At 37.6% G+C, this 20,779-nt stretch overlaps 1 protein-coding gene across 1 annotated transcript; it reads right to left on the bottom strand.

Annotated features, from left to right (window-relative positions):
- Positions 1–811: 811 nt before the first annotated feature.
- aurka (aurora kinase A) lies at positions 812–20,140 on the bottom strand. Its single transcript, XM_039735072.1, has 9 exons — positions 20,049–20,140; positions 19,865–19,922; positions 19,379–19,658; positions 16,797–16,830; positions 15,689–15,880; positions 13,087–13,225; positions 11,470–11,618; positions 1,462–1,636; positions 812–1,336 (listed from the first exon to the last, which is right to left on the bottom strand). The coding sequence occupies exons 2-9, from the start codon at positions 19,916–19,918 to the stop codon at positions 1,133–1,135; spliced, it is 1,227 nt and encodes a 408-aa protein (XP_039591006.1). The 5' UTR covers positions 19,919–19,922; positions 20,049–20,140; the 3' UTR covers positions 812–1,132.
- Between the last annotated feature and the right edge of the window lie 639 nt (positions 20,141–20,779).

Below are 20,779 nucleotides of genomic sequence, written 5' to 3'. Positions count from 1 at the left end.
CACACACACACACACACACACACCACATACACTACTTTGTACTAAATGCTCCTCCATCGATTATTGACCTTTTAAATTCATAACCTGAATCTGACAAACTTCCAAATGCCATTTTCACCAAATTTTATTTATGAATTATATGTTTGTGTTCAGTTAGATACACAGAAGCTGCCTTGTACATAAAAACGTTCCTGCTTAACTTTTATACTTGTATTGAATTTTTAGATGCTTCCACTAATTTGGAAGAGGGGGGTGTTGTTGATCACGTCATAATAGACATTTCCTCAATATCTACATTCTGCTTAATGTGTGATGGAGCATTAAGTGCAGAGCTGGATGGGGCACCAACCCATTAGTGTGTACCTGATCTCTTGCCCTACAGTTGTGTTGCTGGTAACACAGGATGGCCATTTTTCTGTTAACGGAGTTGAAGGAAACCCACAGGGAGGTCACGACACCTGCAATGAGACTACATCCAAACTGGAAATGAAAACCCCGATTTCTAAATACTGTACATAGATGTAATGACCGCTGCTCCAATGTGCCATTCCTGCATCATAATGTTGCCCAACGAAAGAAAATAGATTTTTTTTTTTTTTTGTAAAAGAGGAATAAATACATATAAATTAAAGCATCAGCCAACATTTACCCTGCTTCAAATGAAAAGAAACCTAATCAGACAAGTTTACTCCAATATTTCCAGCTTTACTGGTCTTTTCCAGTATGGGGAAAGAACAATGTCTATGGAATTCAGTGTTTAAAAGCTTTAAGATAAGCCAGACTCAACCTAGACAAGAACACCTAACATGACTTCCACTGTGCAAAAGAACATCATTTATTCTTTATTGATAAATACAATTAAAATATATACAAAATGAAAACATTAAGAGCTATTTACAAAATATTAACCAACCCCCAGCTATTCATGAACAGAAACCAGCTATTGCACAGTAGTGTCTTGATAGACATACCAATGTTTAGGCTTCAAGGCTCAGTCAGAAGCCCGAGCAGTAACTGCTTCTTCTAGTGGTCTATGAAGACACGCCATTGCCCAAGACTGCATGCACACCTAGGCATGTCCGACTTCAAGTATACTCTCATCCAGCAGCCAAATCCTATCTATATCAACAGATCACTGCTTGGCACTCGATTCTGGCACAGGCTGGACAGAATCCTTCTCATGCATGAAGGTTGGTTGTTTAGTGGAGTTTGCTAAAATCCAGGGATGCACGAGCACCTGATTAAGGGGTAGTCTCTCCTTTGGGTTATGTTTCAGCAGCTTAGAAATTAAATCCCTGCTTCCCTCACTCGTAAAAGGAGGAAAGGTGAACTCCACCTAAAAAAACAAAACAAAAATCGTCAGCATATTTGAACTTGAGCCAGAGGGAGGGACACCCCACTAGAAGTAGTAACAAGCAGCACTATTGAGATCCCAGCCATGTAACTAATAAACTCACTCACTTTAGAAATTTTCCGGTAGGTCTCATCGTGTGTAGTAGTTTCAAAAGGCGGCTTTCCAACTAGAAACTCGTAGCACAGGACACCCAAGCTCCAAAGGTCAACCTTTTCATCATGCATTCGCCCTTCAATCATTTCAGGGGGTAAGTAGTCCAGGGTCCCACAAAGTGTTGTCCTCCTAAATAAGTGTGATTGAAACTGCACATTAGCTTGATCAAGAAACTCAAATGCAATGTTGATTAAGATGGCAGTTCTGTTAGCTCTCATGATCCTAAAAATCCAGTAATTTTTTTAGTGGAGCGTCCAAAACCCTATTAGCACCATTCAATTGTAAACACACTTGAAGTTCAAGTTATAATCATTTTCACATCAGGTAATAGTGGGGTGACATTTCAATCAAGAGGTTATAACATCCTGCGCACACACACCAAGGACCTGAATTAGATATATACAGGACTTATCTACCTTAAAGGGAAGACATATCATCAATCTGAACTTGTGGGCTGCCAGCTATAATTGTAATTGCATGCCTTGTGTTCATTTCTGACAGGCTCGTCACAATCAAACTTGCACATCCACAATATTTGAATTAAAAGTAAATGCATGTAGTAAACTCTTCTGAATACATTTGAGGTTACCAGTGGGATGCTTTTTAGCTTTTAAGAAGCATAGGCTTTAGAGTTTGTGTTTGTGGGCTGCCTGCCCAAGTAAATGCATTACTTTTTCTCATCTCAAGTTTCTAGTCTCCAGCATGACCTTTTCAAGATACATAAAGTCGCTTCTCAAAGGAAAGTTCTGAGCAAGAAACACTGAAATAGATTAATATGCCAAACTCAATTCTTCTGCTGCAAAATGCCAGTTTCATTAAAAAGGTAGAAAATCTATTGCTCAGGTTTTAAGAGTAAACATTAGACGTTGATCAAGTTCTTAAAATTAAAAGAAAAGCAATTAACAGTATAAAATAGAAGGCTCTTTATTGCCAATTCAACATTAACATTGCAATAAAAAGGTTCATAGTAGTTGAAGGGAGGGAGCTAGAAGCAAAAAAAAAAAGATGTCCTCACAGTCAGAAGCCCGATTGTTTACAGGGGGTCTCCTTGAGCTTGACTGGCTAAGTTCATACCATGCAATCTGAATAAAGAATATGCAATCAAGTAAGGAGCAGCTGCCCAAGCAAATGTCTTGTTTATGACAGAGGTACAGTAGTGCCCATAAGCTGACATACCCTGGCAAAAATTTGTGAAACACTGGCCATTGTTTGCCTAATTAAGTAATCATGCAGAAATCTTTTTCAGTGTGCCCAAGCGAAGCAAATTATCACATAACTGTGTGCCCTTTTTAAAATCATAACTGAAAGCACCCAGATGGGCCTAATCTATAGTGGACTTGCCCTTAAATGTTGGGGCTGATAATATAGACATGCACAGGTTTAAATTAAGGGAGTCAGTCCCCCATTACTGATTATAAACTCTGGATCGTGAAGGTATTCAAATGTTCAAACGTGAACAAGAATGCTAAAATTCACTAGGATTTAGCTAAACTCAAAATAAGGAAATCAAGGACAATGCCACTGAAAGCTTTAATTTATACAAACCCATATGGAAAAAAAAATACCATTAAAATCACTACATAAAGTATCTATCTTGCGTCTACAAGAGACCATTACAAAGTACTTGAGTGACATGGCTCTGTTAACTATGTATCAAGTGGTGTTTATTTTCTTACAAAATTTAAAATCTTCTGAAGACTACAAAACTTTCAAAATTGTTTCCTGGCTCCCCTAGCTGGGAGGTGAGAGGATCAGAACAAATTAAGCAAAGCAAAGACAGGAATATTTGAGCCATCTGCTGCGACTCCCATCTTGGCACAGATTCAGAAGACTCTGCTTTCTCCAAAGCCACACAAAAAGCACCTCCAATCCTCTTAGAATTCCAGTGAAGGAGACTTTAAATTATTGTCATAAGTTACATTTAGAAATAATGCCATACTCTAAGATTCTAAAAATGTGTTAATAAGCGTGTCCGATAGATGGGCTGGTGCCCACCTTACATCAATGCAGGCTGAGAGAGAGAGAGAGAGAGAGAGAGAGAGAGAGAGCTCCAACAGTAACACCAGAGAGGCAGGTGCATAAACGAAACAGTCCAACACATCTAAAGAACTTCAGATTTGGGTCCTACTGTATGCACATACTCAATTTTGTTACCATGTAATAAAATCTACCATGTTTTCAATTTGGATAAGCACTAAATCACCACAGAAAGTCAAGTGTTGTACATTTTATCAGAAAATTCCCATTAACCACTATCAACCTACTTTACAGCATAGATATGTGGCACAGGTTCCAGGATAGTCAAATCTTAAATCAATGGATCAGAATGGGTTAAAAACCCTTATTTAGACCTAAGCCCACACACATTCATTCTTTGGAATGAAAGCAAGTAACCAAGTATCAGAAAACCCTTTTATAAATTTTGTGGTTTTCAATAAAGGTAATGTTTAAAACATGCACACCAAGAGGTAATGTGAAGTTTCTCATTCTGTATTGTTGTGAATTTCTTTTAAAGAAATATTCCAAAAGGTACTTTGCAAATAGTTCAGTGTGTATATACAGGGTGGTTCAGATTGTCTGGATAACTGATTTATGTGGGGACGATTCCAGTTCAGCGTGAAGAGGAGTGATTTTTTGGGTGATTTTCTATGTAATAAACTTAAGTTATTGCGTAATGAAAACTGCATAATTAGATCTGGACCAACCTATATTAAACTGTATACACACACACACACACAACCAGTCATACGTCTGGACACACCCAGAAACTGTCATGTTTTGTTACAAATTGATATTTTAAATCAAGCTATCATTAAACCGATTTAGAAATACAGCCAAGACATTTTATAGGTGTTTCTAATGGCTATTACTGCTTGAAATACTGCAGTCACATGTGAGTAAAAATTTTAAATCAAAGTCTCATTTTCAGCAGATATTAATGTCCCAATAGTAAACTCCCTTAGTGTATTCTTAATCATGTAAATAAGCTAATTGTGAATTAGAGTAACTTTTAATTACACTGGAATTGCTGAAAGATGGTATTCAGTTCATGTGGGATGCAAGACATTGCTAAAAGTTCAGTCAGTTCAAAACATAGGCAAAACAGAATAGTCTATTGCTTTTTTGGCAAAACAGGTTATCCCACATGACAGACTGCCCTCTTTAAGATTGTTAATCACCTTTGTATCAAAATAAGTTTCTTGGCAATAGGCATCTAACCAGAACAGAAAAAGGAGGTGGATGACATAGAATGAACACATGCCTAAGAGAATGAGGACATCCGAGTGTGTAGTGCAAGAAACAAACACTGTACAGTTCCCCAGTTGGCTTCTTCCTTAAATACACACTGAATACCAGTGTAATCTGCCAACAGCAAAGAGAGGACTCTGGGATGTTCACCATTATATACTTTTCCAGTTATCTTCTACCCAATGCTGGTGTTCTTTTGTCCATTTTAACATTTTTCTTCATTTGCCACCTGGGTTTTGCAATCATGTGAATAATAAATATTTTTTTTTTTAAAAAATGGCAGTAGGTGCCAATAAGAAACACTAGTAATGTTGGGGCTATATTTTAAAATTGATTTAATGGTATCTTGATTAAAAAAAAAAAAAAAGGTATCCGTTTCTACCAAAAACATGAAAGTTTCTAGGTGTGTCCAAACTTTTGAATGGTATTTTATTTTTTAATTCAATAGATCTATTGGAGAGTGGCATGTGAATTCTACCTGAGTCACTACATCTTATAAGCCTAGCTATGTGTCTAGTTAGAGATAAGAAAACAAGTTATTTGAGGAGATTAACTGTTTTCTATTATTACATGGTCAAATCTACATGATCTTGAAAGGCGAGACTGGAATATATTTTCCTTTATATATAAAAATATCAACCAACACATTTTTACACCAGTGTGAGCTTTTCATTCTCTCCACGTCATCTGGACAATTATCCAAATTTAGAACTTCCAGCTCAAAAATAGAAAACCTCGATGTCATGTGTTGCGATCTCTTCTTATACCATTTTTGTTTTTTAACTGGGTCTTTGAACTCCATTAGCATATTTTCCTTATTCTCTCCTTAGGATTTTCATAACCTGTTTATTACTGGAGAGAGGAAGAGCATGCATGTATGTATGTACAGTATGTATGTAGCCAAATTTACAACTTGGACTTTCCTTTCAGTCTCATTTTTGTATGTCATTTAGGCTACATGGCAAAATTTACAGATGCTCAGTTAATTCTGTATCACTTTTGACAAACACCAGGACTACTATTAAACAGGTGTACTAGCCTGATTAACCTACAAAGCTGCAACTCAAGTTAGTTAGTTGGCAGTAGACAGTACTGATAAGAGGTGATGCTCCATGTTGGGGTGAGGTCATCAGAAGTCCATCAAGGGTGTGACCCTAGACTGCTGCATTTATCTATTTTATTAATGACATATTTTGGTGTAGTTAGTGAACTGGTGAAATTTAGATTAATTTCACATTAGTATTGGAGGGGCAGCAGATAACAATTCAAGAAGACTTGGCACAATTTTCAGAGCCAAGCACACACTTTAAACTTTGCAGATTTCTACAGTAAACTGCATGAAAATGTTACTGTAAAAGTGCTACATGTGGGCAGGAGATGCTTCAATTATAAAAACCAAGATGGGAAACGGTTTTAAAGGCCACAATCTCCAAATTCATCCAAGTAATGTGCAGAAGCAATTAAAAGGCAAATAATGTTTGGTTATATAATAAAATCTGTGTAAATCAAGGGATGTTGTAGTCTCACTAATGCAATATAGTCTGAGCATACATACATGTCAATGAAACGTCTGGGCTATTGATCTGGTCAGTTAAGTAGCAAGGGGGTTAATCAGTTTCAGCTGCTTTGATGTTAATGAAATTAACAACAGGTGCACTGGAGGGGCAACAATGAGAAGACCCCCAAAACTGGACTGGTTTAACAGGTGGAGGCCACTGACATTTTGCCCTCCTCATCTTCTGTTTTTTCACTAGTTTTGCATTTGGCTACGGTCAGTGTCACTATTGATAGCATGAGGCGATACCCGGACCCTACAGAGGTTACACGGGTAGTCCACCTTCTCCGGAATGGCACATCAATATGTAATATGTGCCACTGCCAGATGGTTTGATGTGTCTCGCAGCACAGTCTCAAGGGCATGGAGGAGATTCCAGGAGACAGGCAGTTACTCTAGGAGAGCTGGACAGGGCCGTACAAGGTCCTTAACCCATCACCAGGACTGAAAGGTATCTGCTCCTTTGGGCAAGGAGGAACAGGATGAGCACTACTAGAGCCCTACAAAATGACCTCCAGCAGGCAGGGCGGTCTCTGGTGTGAATGTCTCTGACCAAACAATCGGAAAACAGACTACAGAGATATATTTTATTTATTTATACATTTTTATATGTCTATCTCACGAGAGAACTACTTAACATGTTTAGATCACCCCCATATGCTTAAACATTCCAGTTGATTTTGCAACTTCTCATCACGGTGCAATTTATTTGCACGAATCCGGAAGAGAGGCTGCACGTCCATTCACATGCTAGCCTTTCGCCATGTGTTGGAGCGTACCTTGCCTCCACTTCTCTAGCAATACCCATTTATTCAACGGACATCTACAGATTTGGGGAAGAGAGAGAGAGAGAGAGAGAGAGCTACGTGCGTCCTAGAGGGTAGCTGTCGATTACCAGAGAGATCACCGCCACATGCTTTTCTCCTCACTCGGTGGACACTCTCTCTTCAGAGCTGAACACGATCAGATACAATACCAATGTTTGACCTTCGAATATACCTACCTTCCTCTTAGAATTTTTAAAGTTCGTCCTTATTCATTACGATGTGTGCAGAGCTACAGGGGCCAGCTAGTATTATATACAAGTTGAGGCACAGGGAGTCTACTCAAATTTTAAAAAAAGATTTACTGAATGTACTTCGTGTTGCTTTATAATGATCTATAAAGTATTTCCTTGTTCACATTTGGTAAACACTTCATTAAGAAAAACTTAAACATTCTGCTACACACACAAAAAAAAAAAGAAAAAAAAAAAAAAGACACACACAGCAAAAACCAATGACAAGCAGAGTTTAGAGCTTTAAAAAACAAAGGCTTGTGGAATGTAGATCAACAGTGCAGAGGAGCCCAATTTGATAACTTTGTAGAGCATGGCACCGGTAGTTCAAGGATAATATGCAGGATAATGCTAAATGGTATACTTTTCTTCCTTTAAAACAAAAATATAAGATGTGTAACCTTAGTACTTGGTTTTCATTTCACCTTCGTTTTACAAACTGTGCAATCAAGCTAGCAGCCACCAAACTGCTACCTCAAGCAACATGTCTAGTATGCTTTACTGACACTGAAAATCCTCTTTAAAAATGTCAGTTAAGCTGATCTAATAATAAATGGAAAAAAAAAAAATCAGAAATATGGTAGTTATTTCCCATTATGTTTGACGAGAAAGGAAATTAACTTTTGTTTGCTACAAAGATAGCTTAAGAAATGTTTAAATTTAAAAACAATTCAGGGATCTCAGGTTCAAGGGTGAAATGGAACAGGCTCAGGAGGAAAGGAAAAAAAAGTATACTTTTAGGGCGCTGAAGAATACAATGCTGAAATAAGTGCAAAGTTAGTTTTTTTTTTTGAATAAAATAGTTTTTACAATAAGACTTATCATATATATTTAAATGGATATTTGAATGCTGCTGCTCTGATAGCCCTAGTTAGAAGCCATACAGAGCTATTGCTGTAGAATTGTTTGCTGCGTCATAGAGAATATACAAATGTCATGTATAAATAGTTATTGCATTTTGCTTTATCCTGGACCAGAAAGATGCAGCGAAAAAAGAAAAAAAAAAAAATCTGACCACACCGGATTCCACTAAAAGCAATTGACCTGTTAATGACCTTTATAATAAAAAAAAAAAAAAGTGTTCCTGTGATCTAAATTTTAACTTCCTATTCTAAAGTATACATTTTAAGTCAGTAACTGTCACTATAATTGTGAGGTGACTTTGCAGTTATGAAATGTGGGTGCTTGGGGTACAAATAAAATTTGGCAAGTGATGCAAAGTTACTTTCAAAAATACATCATTCTATAATATGCCAATGGCCTCAAGAGTGGATAGCATTGTTTGTTTCATGGATTAAAACATGCAACATCGGAACTAACAAACATACCAAGATTTATAACATTTTCTTGTGCATCTTGTCAGACAGTTCGTTAAGTGGACAGACATTTCCACAATTGCAGGTTACTTAATGCTAGATTTCACAAAGTCATGCATGCTCTTCATATGCACAGTGCTATCTTATATTGGTGTGATGTGACCGAGTAAGCAAATCTGTTCGGTACATAATTCAGGTTTTATGTGAAAGGGGAGGATTCAGCAAATTATTATGGCAGTGAATGTATGGTAAATTTACAAAATAGATTGACTAAAAAACATCACTGCCATTATTATGTTAAGGAAAGGTTACCTGGTCCGATTTATATAAAATAAAAAAAAAAAAAACACACACCCCTCACACATTGAAAAAAGCAAATGTAATATACTTCGACAAAGTGCTCATGGTATTTACAATGTATTCTTTAAATGTAGATTTCCATATGTAATTTTCAATGCATATATCCTACATACAGTGCATCCAGAAAGTATTCACAGCGCATCACTTTTTCCACATTTTATGTTACAGCCGTATTCCAAAATGGATTAAATTATTTTTTTTCCACTCAGAATTCTACACACTACACCCCATAATGACAACCTGAAAAAAGTTTACTTGAGGTTTTTGCAAATTTAATAAAAATTGAGAAAGCACATGTACATAAGTATTCACAGCTTTTGCCATGAGGCTCAAAATTGAGCTCAGATGCATCCCGTTTCCCCGACCACTCTTGAGATGTTTCTGCAGCTTCATTGGAGTCCACCTGTGGTAAATTCAGTTGATTGGACATGATTTGGAAAGGCACACACCTGTCTATATAAGGTCCCACAGTTGACAGTTCATGTCAGAGCACAAACCAAGCATGAAGTCAAAGGAATTGTCTTTAGACCTCCAAGACAGGATTGTCTCGAGGCACAAATGTGGGGAAGGTTACAGAAAAATTTCTGCTGCTTTGAAGGTCCAAATGAGCACAGTGGCCTCCATCATCCATTAGTGGAAGAAGTTCGAAACCACCAGGACTCTTCCTAGAGCTGGCCGGCCATCTAAACCGAGCGATCAGGGGAGAAGGGCCTTAGTCAGAGAGGTGACCAAGAAGCCAATGATCACTCTGTCAGAGCTCCAGAGGTCCTCTGTGGAGAGAGGAGAACCTTCCAGAAGGACAACCATCTCTACAGCAATCCACCAATCAGGCCTGTATGGTAGAGTGGCCAGACGGAAGACAATCCTTAGTAAAAGGCACATGGAAGCCCGCCTGGAGTTTGCCAAAAGGCACCTGAAGGACTCTCAGACCATGAGAAACAAAATTCTCTGGTCTGATTAGACAAAGATTGAACTCTTTGGTGTGAATGCCAGGCATCACGTTTGGAGGAAACCAGGCACCGGTCATCACCAGGCCAATACCATCCCTACAGTGAAGCATGTAGGAAGAATTCTGAATGTCCTTAAGTGGCCCAGACAGAGCCCAGACTTGAATCCGATTGAACATCTCTGGAGAGATCTTAAAATTGCTGTGCACCGACGTTTCCCATCCAACCTGATGGACCTTGAGAGGTGCTGCAAAGAGGAATGGGCAAAACTGGCCAAGGATAGGCGTGCCAAGCTTGTGGCATCATATTCACAAAGACTTGATGCTATAATTGCTGCCAAAGATGCATAGACAAAAGTATTGAGCAAAGGCTGTGAATACTTATGTACATGTGATTTCTCAGTTTTTTTTTATTTTTAATACATTTGCAAAAACTTCAAGTAAACTTTGTTCACGTTGTCATTATGGGGTGTTGTGTGTAGAATTCTTAGGAAAAAAAATGAATTTAATCCATTTTGGAATAAGGCTGTAACATAAAATGTGGAAAAAGTGATGCACTGTGAATACTTTCTGGATGCACTGTATTTGTTTTTATAGCTTATATATTAGCTTTTAACCTATTATAACAGTATCATGTTACAATAAAATGTATGCATCATATATTCTGTACAAGGCAATTATTTGAAATGAACTTCACATATATTTTATGACCGTACTTCTATTACATGTCTGCATAACCTATCCCAGCAGCAACAAGTATAAGGTTGGGTCCAACTCTAGGAAGGCCCAGCCAATCGCAACCCCAGCCCCCTCTCCACACCCCTCATTCAGGGTCAATTTAGAGTAAGATTAGCAAAGAAGGGAGCAAATACAGAGAGCCTGCAAATTCTGCAGAGTGATTAGGACAGGATCAGAGGTAAAACCACCTACATTCGAAGATACAATCCATTAAGCACATTATTTCTATTTTGTAAATTTACCTACACAAATCAAAAAAGAGATTAAAGTGTTTAGTCAATCTAAATTACTGAAGCTTACAATGTTCTGGCAATGAATGGATCAATTGATTTTCCAAACTTTTCCAATGTGTTTTTGCAGGCTTTAGTCACATGACGATTTTTAAATAAACTCACTTCAGCTTTATAAATTGTCAGACATATTCATTTTAAACAAAAAAAAAAACAAAACCCACTTTGTTAGTGAAATATGATCAAATTCCAGTACTCTGACAAGTTTGAGCAATATGCTCTGCCCAGTGGCAGGGGCATAATTTCTAGGATGCCAGAAGGATGATTTGTGAAAAAACAGACCATCCTTCCACTTGCCACCATCACCAGTCTGAGTCAATAGGTTGGAATGTCACACACAAATTAAGTGGGGAGAGGGGAGGGGAAAAAAAAAAAAGTGAAAAAGAATCCACCGGATAACAAGGTAGTTGCTCAGCAACTCCAGCCCATAAATTTATACAAGAGCACATACCTGGATGAAGGAGCATGAACAGACCACCCAAAATCTGCAATCTTCAGCTGACCAGTACCATCAAGGAGAAGATTCTCAGGCTTGATGTCCCTGTGAATGACTCCTCTGGAGTGACAGTAGAGCAGTGCGTCGGACAGCTCAGTTATATACTGTTAAGCATACAGAATCGCCATCAGCATTAACAGGTACACAGAATAGACCACCCCCCCGCCAACCACCCATATTTCTAGGCTGTAAAACAGCAAACAAAAAATGAAGACCAAAGTGTATGAACCGTTCCACTTCCCTACTTCATACTCCATGTCCATATTCAAGATGGATGCTAAATGTGGTTACTTTTTGTGGAAATGAAGGGCAATACCTGTACTTTGACACTGGGCACAAAAGCCTGACCAGTTCCGAGTTAAACAAATGCCTTGTAAATTTGTAATGGGCCACTATGTGAATTTAGCTTAGCTAACTAAATTAACTTAGCTGTCCACATTTGACTTTTTTAATTTTATAGATAATGTTATTAAAGTCAGTCCAGCAGCAACCCACTCTGTGGACAAGCACCCCTAAACAGACCTGTCATATTTTAGGTTTAGGATGCAAGCAATTACTATTCTTGGATTGCTCAACTATCACAGGACTAATTTCAAGGTTACTAGATACAGTCAAGGAAGGACAGCAAAGTGGCCAAAACACTTAAGGGAAGCATGGATGAAGTTCTCTCCATTCATAAACAGTAAACAAAGAAAATACTTTACTACAGGTACAAAAGTGGGAGACCCCATCTACCTAAGGTAGTGTGCCACTTCAGACAGGTCAAAGATGTAAATAGGGGGATGAATGCCATTAAAGTCAATTTAATTTTTTTTTAAATAAAAAAAAAACGCAAGGAAATCATCACAGGCCTCATGCTTGGTTGTGGATTCACAGCGGCCAATGAAGACTTTCTCAAATTTTTTTTCTGCAGGTTTATAATATTGGAGTCTTTTCCTAAAGGAAAACTCCAGAAGATTACTTACACATGTAAAAGCAGATTTAAAAAAGGTTTCTGCCTTAACCGGGTCAATCACATTATCCCAGTTATATACTGTATGTGCATGTAGTTTCAGCAGAATCTGCTGTACCTGTAAAGGTTTGCATGTCAACAACTTAACATAGATAAGACACACACACACACACACATATATATATATATATATATATATATATATATATATATATATATACACATATACAGTATTTAAAAAACCATACTGTATGTACTAAAACAAATTCAGCTTGCCTGTTATTGCATATCATTACTTGCTAAATCTGGTATAAGATTTTATGCTTAAGGTTAGCCTCAGCTGATCAAGGGTATAAGTCAATCATCATAAAATAAACATCCATCCTATAACTGACAAAGGATCATTTAATTAACCAGATAAAAGTTATCGTGCACTTGGTGACTGGCCAAATAAATATCACAGAGTTTAAAGAAAGCCACCATGTCCTAGACCACCTACACTATTTAGGACAAAATTACACACAAGTCATTGATCATAGAAGCAAATGACTTAGTTGGGTGGTGGTGTGTTTCCAAATCCATTATTACTCCTTCACCTGCACCCAAACCCTTTTTCTTACTGTGGCACTTCTCTGATCATCAAAACGGACGCATTTTTGTAGTTCACTGTACAGTTCACCCTTTGGAGCATATTCCAAGATGAGGTACACACGGGCAGCATCATGAAAATAACCGTAAAGCCTCAGGATGTTGGGATGCCTAAAGGTGGGAAGGATGGGGTGGGGGGAAGAAAAAAAAACCAATGGTTACAAATTTTTCTTCCATATAAAGGAATATTTCAACTCCCAGCCCCACCAACATTGTGAATAAGTTTCCTGTGAAGCGGTCATTTCCTTCAATGGTAAGACCAGAACCTTCAACATCTGATCATCCTCTAGATACAAACTTTTTTTTACAACTATGCCTAGCTACAAATAATTTCATCTCTTCAACATGGTTAAAAGGGACTGGGTAGACTACAGGGTGCTAGGTTCAAAATATGACAGTAATGTGCAGACCCATAAGTAATGTTTTTGAACAAATCATTGCAAATGGAGTGGGCAAAAGTTTTCAGAAGTTTATAAAATTCATAACTTTTTTTTTTTTTTTAAATATAATGGCTTTATTACCGTATGTACTCATGGATAAGTCGGGACTTGATTTTACAGTATAATTTTTGGTATTTTATAATGTCATTCATACAAGTCAAATGCGGAAAATTCATGCTATTGGTACAAGATTATGATATACTAACACCCACCTAAGAGTAACCACGGAGAACACTTCCATTTTTTTTTTTCCTCCATGTGGGTGAGGCAACATGCTGTATCAGCATGAGCTCCTAACCACTCACGATCTCTCTATTGTACCTACGTGACCACACGCTAACACCCAAACTATTCCAAAGCAACATTTGCACCGATTTCTGTTTTTTGTATCTCACACCCTCATACACCTTTATCATAAGAGCATCCCTTATCTACAATGGAGTGCTCGATCAGAAGAAAATATGAAGCTGGTTTTAAATTAAATGTCATAGAAGTAGCAAAAGAAATTGGTTACTACGCTGCTGCAACAAAACTGGATGCATCCGAGAAACTGATGCAAGACTGGAGGAGGCAAGAAGTAAAAAAAATAAATAAATAGTCGCATTTTTGAACGGGCGTACAGTCAAGGTCTGATTTTACAATCGATTTTTCATGTTTCAAGACCCTGACTTATATGGGAGTTTATACAGTAACTAAAGAGATTGTCAACAGCACCTCGGTAAAATTTTTAGTTCTCAAATCACTGGCCTTGCGCACTTACAACTGTAAACCTACTTTTGCCCAACCCTGTATATTCAGTTACTTCAGGTGGCGTAAAATGGACTGATATTTCCAAATGTAAATATACTAAAAAACTAAAATAATTAAATGCAAACAAATACTGAACGCAGCCGTATTACCCACTTTAAACATTGATGTGATGTACTAAAATGCTGCAGATTGCAGTAAACAAGATCAAACATGGATTCCCTGGCTGAACTCATTGTAAATTTCGGCAAGTACATTTTCAAATCAAACAGTTAAAAATAAAAAGCTACAGAAAATTTGAGAACAGTTTTACAAGGAAATTAAGAGAAACTCCATCCAATTTTCTTTGTTACTTACCTCCTGTACTTTGTAGTAATGGCCAAGAAAAAAAAATAATCATGTTTTACAGAGAGTGGTAATAGCCTCCTATTCTATCAGAAATATTATGGAGACAAGTGCTGGACAACAGCAATCAGTATATAAAAACACACAGCCAAATTTGGGGACGTTGAGAGAGAGAGAGAGAGAGAGACTCCTATTATTCGTGTTGCATAATCCACATGTCAGTACATACATACTTTGGAAAAATGAAAGCGGTCCACATAAGGAAGCCCCATCACACAGGCTTTTTAATAGATGATGATCTACAAACCCATTTATTGGATGAGACTAATGTCTTGACACGCAATTCAATTAAAGTAAACCAGCAGCAAAAAAAAAACCAAAACAGGTCACTAATTAAGAGAACAGCTAGAATGAAAACCTGAAGCCATGGAAGCACTCCAGGACCAGAGTTGGAGACCCCTGCCATAATATTTCTAATAGAATGGGAGGCTATTTCGTATTTTCCACAAAGAGATTTTTTTTGTTTTGTTAACTATCAATATAAGCTACATGGAGCAAGTAACAAAAATATTTTTGGGTACAATATTCTTTTAACAATGACATGACACTTGAATCCCATAATTAATTTCATGTCAAAATGGTACAGTGTTTAGCACCACTACCTCGCAGATGCAGCAGAGGTCTCAAATTTTGCACCTGCCATCTGTGTGGAGTTTGCAGGTTCTCCTTATATGTATGGGGTTTTTTCGCCTATTATTTTGGTTTCTCCCCAAGCATGTATAGGTTAGCTATACTAGCATAATTAACTGGCCTCATACGAGAGAGTAGGCCTTCTAAGTGGGCGGGCACCACACAACCTGAAATTGGCCTATAGTATATTTAGTTAAAATGATTTTTAAAAAGAATTTAACAGCTTAAATTTAAATACCACTGATGTATCCAAGACTAGGATTATACTCTTCAATGCTCTGATCCATATAATGTATCTAATTGTGCATGGTGTACAGATGCAAATCACATCACACACAGCAGAAGCAAATACCTCAGATGGGCTTGTATTTCCACCTCTCTGCGCAGCTGGTGCTCTACACCAGCTTTTTCAATCTGGCACTTAAAAAGCACTTTTAAGGCAAGGATGAACTTGGACTGGCGCTCACGGGCCAAGTAAACATTGCCAAATTTTCCTTTTCCCAATGGACGGCCAATGTCAAAGTTGTCCAAAGTCCATCGCTTCCTGAAAGAGATGCCAAAAGAGTCGTAATTAGTATGGAGAAAACCATTCTAAAATTAACATTTGATTATCACAAAGCCAATTAAAACCAAGAGAAGAAATCCTGCTACTAAAATGGACATTAAACTGTCCAATATTAGAGTATTATATTCCCCATCTAATGTATATTGAAAGAAATCTTCAAAGGAAAAAAAAAAAAATTCTTTTGAATACAATTGAATTTCAGATCTTATTTCTTCATCACTGGCTACTCTCTGTAAATGCATAGACTTCTCTCTCCTCTGAGCAAAGGTTACTAAAAGAAAAATCACATAATGAAAAGCCTTAATATACTAGTAAAAACAAGTCAATGTCAGGCTCTTTTTAAAAATAAAAACACAAGCTTTCTACCTACTATGCAAACTGGACTTATTTAATGTCAACAGATGGTCTCTCCTCTTGAGCAAGTGCTTCTTTTAGCAAAAGGCTCACTTTAGAAGCAACCTAGTTTACAAATTTATCAAAAAGGACATGTCTTAAGGGCTGTTCCCACCATTGGTGAGGACAGCTAGCTCTTTTCAGTGCCACATCTATGTGCTGTGGTTTCGATTTGTTCACTTCCCATAAACTTACAGTGAGCCTTGCAGGAGAAACACAAGGTTACTGTTGATCCGATACTAGATCTAAATTGAAAGTCAAATTAAAATTAAATTTGAGCAAATTGTGAGCACAATGAGTCCATAACATAATTGCTTCCTTACCTGGTTATTTTTTGGGATAACCAAGTTATCTATGAATTATCGCAATGGGAGAAATCACCTAGGAAGCCATTTACAGGAAATTTCCTACTGGAAAGCTCTATGAAATACTGGGTAAATACAGCATACTCCTATAGATAGCACAGTTTTACATAAGTTCAAAGTGTAAAACACAGACTTACTTTTCAGAGCTTTTGTTATCTTCAGATATATAATCTAGAAGGGAGGAAAAAAAAAAAAAAAAATCAAAACATACAAACAAATATACTTTGGATGCTTCCTGGCAACAGCATTACAGTTTAAGCTTCTTCATTCCATCCACTAAGAAATATGTAAAGCATTTGTGATTGCACAACATCTAACTAGAAGTATCATTACAATGCACAAGTCACCCAAACTGAATAGAAGCCTGGGGCAGTGTGAACCTTACACTAGTCAGTCAGTGACTGGGATTCTCAAGCCTGGTAATAAAGTAGGCTCATGACTGCTAACTTTCATGGTAAATCTTTTTCTCACCAAGAAGAGCTCTTACGACTGTAAAATTTGCAAACCTTTATTAGAAAGAAAAAAAAACCCTACACACCTTTCCAGTACACTGTTTGCTGGACCATTCTCTCTCTGTTCACAGGTAAATTGATCATTTACAATATAAACCGTGCATGAAAGTAGGGCAGAGGTGAGAACTGTTTAGTATACAGTAGCACCTTCAATGTATAAGTTTTGGCAGCTGTAGCCATTCAAGCAGCATGGAGACATAAATCAACCCTGAAGAGTCTACCAGTCCATCATAAGGCACACACACTCCTACCAGCCCATTTTGACCTAAAATGCCTGTACTTGGTATGAAAGGACAAGTATCTAGAGGAAAATGACCATAATGACCAGTACCAAAATCCAAACCCAGTCTGCTCAAGGTCTGTAGCAATCATGTCATGTGCCAAGAATACTGTAGGTGTTTAAATCTGGAGGCATTACATTAGTCAAAGAGATCAAAATTTCCCTTGGATAATGACTCTGGGTTTTCAGTCACACACTACCTCGAAGAGCAAGGTGCGTCATGGGACAACATGAAAGGATTCAAAAAGGGGCTAGAGTCAAAGACTGGGCCAAACTGAGGACTTTATAGTTTTACAGACAGTGTCATATTTTCTGCTACTTAATGAGTTCAGTCCGACTTTTTACACTTCTTGCAACACTACCAGCTGTGTACAAAGTTTTTTCTGTGATTAGTTTGTGGTAACCGGACTTTAACTTCATAAACATCCACTCATATCTTAACATGATTCGTTGTTTAATGGTCTAAAGCAGGGGTTCTCAAACTTGGTGCTGGGGACCCACTCTGGCCGCAGGTTTTTGTTCAAACCAGCTTATGTTTTTAATCGGACTCCTTGGTTAAGTGAACTGTTATTTTTCAGATTGTGCTTTGCAAACAATATAGAAATTTGAAAATTATATTTTTCTCCAGCACACACACACATAGTATTACATACTAAGCAGTTATATGGGAATAATGTATTTTTTTCTTCTTTAGCAATATTTTCATTGTACTTCTAATTGTTTAATCCATTATTTACTAATTAATAGGTCTGCCGCTAAAGTAGGTGTAGCCTTTCAAGATTCAGTATTTGCCGGGCTCCACTCCTTTATTAAAGATACAATGAAGGAAGCAGACTGCACAGAGAAAGGGCAAAATATAGTGAACAAGAGAGAGTTAAAGCATTTAAAACTATAGCAAAAATAATAATAATGTCTACAGGTCTTACAAAAGCATTCTGTTGTGCTTTTGAATCTAGAAGAAGGGGGGAAAAATCCAGCTAATTAAGTGAGTGTATTATCAATTGTTGTCACCTATTATGAATTTGGTTTAAACAAAAACCTGAAGCCACAGTTAAACTTGGTCGTGGGGGGTGTCAAGAACCCCTGCTCTACACATATTTAAAAAAAAAAAACAAAAAACCCAACAACAACAAAAACAAAAAACAAAAAACACACATTTATGTTAAATTAGAGTTTCTGGTGCAAGATTATAGCCAACTTTGAATGACATACCAGCAATACACCCACCTTCCCAACCTGATCCAATTTATGATGCTCAATTAACACAACAGCCAAATGATTTGTGAATAGGGCTTTTAAAACTGCACAGTCAAGTACACATCACCAACCACCTTAAAGTAGCAAAACAGTCAATTTACTTGGAAACAAGCAAGTTGTACAATGCCCCAAGTCAGTTTTGCAAGATTAAAATAGTTGTGGAATGCCTAGATGGGTAACAGGTTTGAAACTAATGTGGGAGTTCCTGGTTGCACTGGAAGATTAAAGCAGCTCTGTTAACAAGGCATGTTAGCAAGATGCTCAACATAGAAAGGAGCTTTATACAACGAGTAGATCCCATATGTATTTATCAACATTTGATAATGGAGAAGGTGGCATTGCAACACTTGATCCCCAGTGCAGTTACGAGCATGGATGTCACTGATGAGTTTGCACATTCCCTACACACTGGCTTTATTTGTACATTAATATGGCACGCCGGTAGAAGAGGCAACCCAGAAGTATCAAGCAACTACAACTGTGAAAGTGGAAGAGGATGCAGGATGATGGACTGCACTTCGATTCAGGGTCAAACTGTCCAACCTGCATATCCGCTACAATCCTGAGGATAGGCCCCCTTTGAATTCAGCAATATGAAATGATTAAACCAAAATCAACACGGATAAGTCACAGAATATAAATACACACACCCCAAGGCAACCTATCATACCCGGTGCATTTTGACTCGACGGGTCCGATGATTTGCTTGGCACCTGAGCCACATGAATCTCGGAGACTGCTGGCTTAGACTTCACGTTTTCCTTGGCCACAACAGCTTGCGAGGAAGGTTGATGCGATGGAGGTTTGCGCAGATCTGCCTTTATTTCATATTTCTGCTTCTGTACCCGCTGGGGTCCATTCGCGGGTACAAGTGGTCGAGGGACTGGTAATGCAGCGGCTGCTACACGAGTCGGTGCCACTGGTACACGCCTAGGCCCAACTCCAGCGGCCTATATAAAAAAAAAAAATACATTTACATAAATCATGAAAATACGTTACACTGGAAAGCTTCCCATCGAACATATAGTATAGCATATTCACTTTTACTTTTCACGTGAACTCACAAACACAAGAGAGCTTAAATTTACTAATCTCTAAACTATAGCGATGAATATATTTTCAATAAATAGCAAAGTAATAGCGATGGTCTCCTTACCTGCATTGTGGGCCCGGTCAAGGCGTTGTTATTCAGTCTCCTGACCGGATCCATCACCCTGCAAAATAAACGACGTTAAACCAAAACCTTTAACGTTACGTAGCCAACTCTGAATCAACCGTAAGTTTAAGCCTTACTGAGTTGCTACGGACCAGTGAACGTTGAAATCACTAATATCACTCACCACTGTCAGAAAAAAGCTGTACCTTCCTCTATTCCAAAAGCCCAGTTCAGGACTTGACTGTTTAAATTCAAATCTCTCCTTTTAAATACCGCCTCAACGTCTCGAGTGTTTATTGGCCGAAGGACAGGAATAAGTTAAAGCGCAGGCGCTAAGCACGTACGTGTGACGTAATTACGTCGCATTTATTTGTGCGCATGTGCTAAGCGATTGGTCTCCTTGTTTGTATGTAATGTACAGACTATAAAGGTTTAAAGCGGAAATTCTAAGGTAATAATTATAGACAGTAATTCATTACAGGAAAATAAAAAATTGATCTACTTTTTAAATCTCTCTGCTTTTGCACTGAATAGTATAGATTATAAATTAACTATATACGATATTTAATGCATAATATGCAAACTATACGATTAGCTAGGAAGCATTTTTTTTGTAAAGTCATTTAATACTTACAGAGGTCTAAAATGAATCAGAATATTCAAATGGAAATAAATCTCTTACTTAAAATATTAGAAAAAGTAAGTTATTTTAATTCCAGGTTAAACCAGTTTTAAGAATTCATTATAAGGAATAACAGTATTTTTGAAATTTACATGCAGGTGGCTCAGTAGTTAGCGCTACCGCCCTTACTGTCCCGGAGTCCTGGCTCCAGTCTCTGACCAGATATGTATCAGTGCATTTTATCCTCATACTTAATTTTCCCAGCCACATCACATCACATCTTATGTTCATTC

The sequence above is a fragment of the Polypterus senegalus genome, chromosome 14 (genome assembly GCF_016835505.1).
Source record: "Polypterus senegalus isolate Bchr_013 chromosome 14, ASM1683550v1, whole genome shotgun sequence".
NCBI classification, from domain to species: domain Eukaryota; kingdom Metazoa; phylum Chordata; class Cladistia; order Polypteriformes; family Polypteridae; genus Polypterus; species Polypterus senegalus.
The sequence above is the reverse complement of the archived record's forward strand: the minus strand, read 5'-3'. Positions and strand labels throughout refer to the sequence as shown.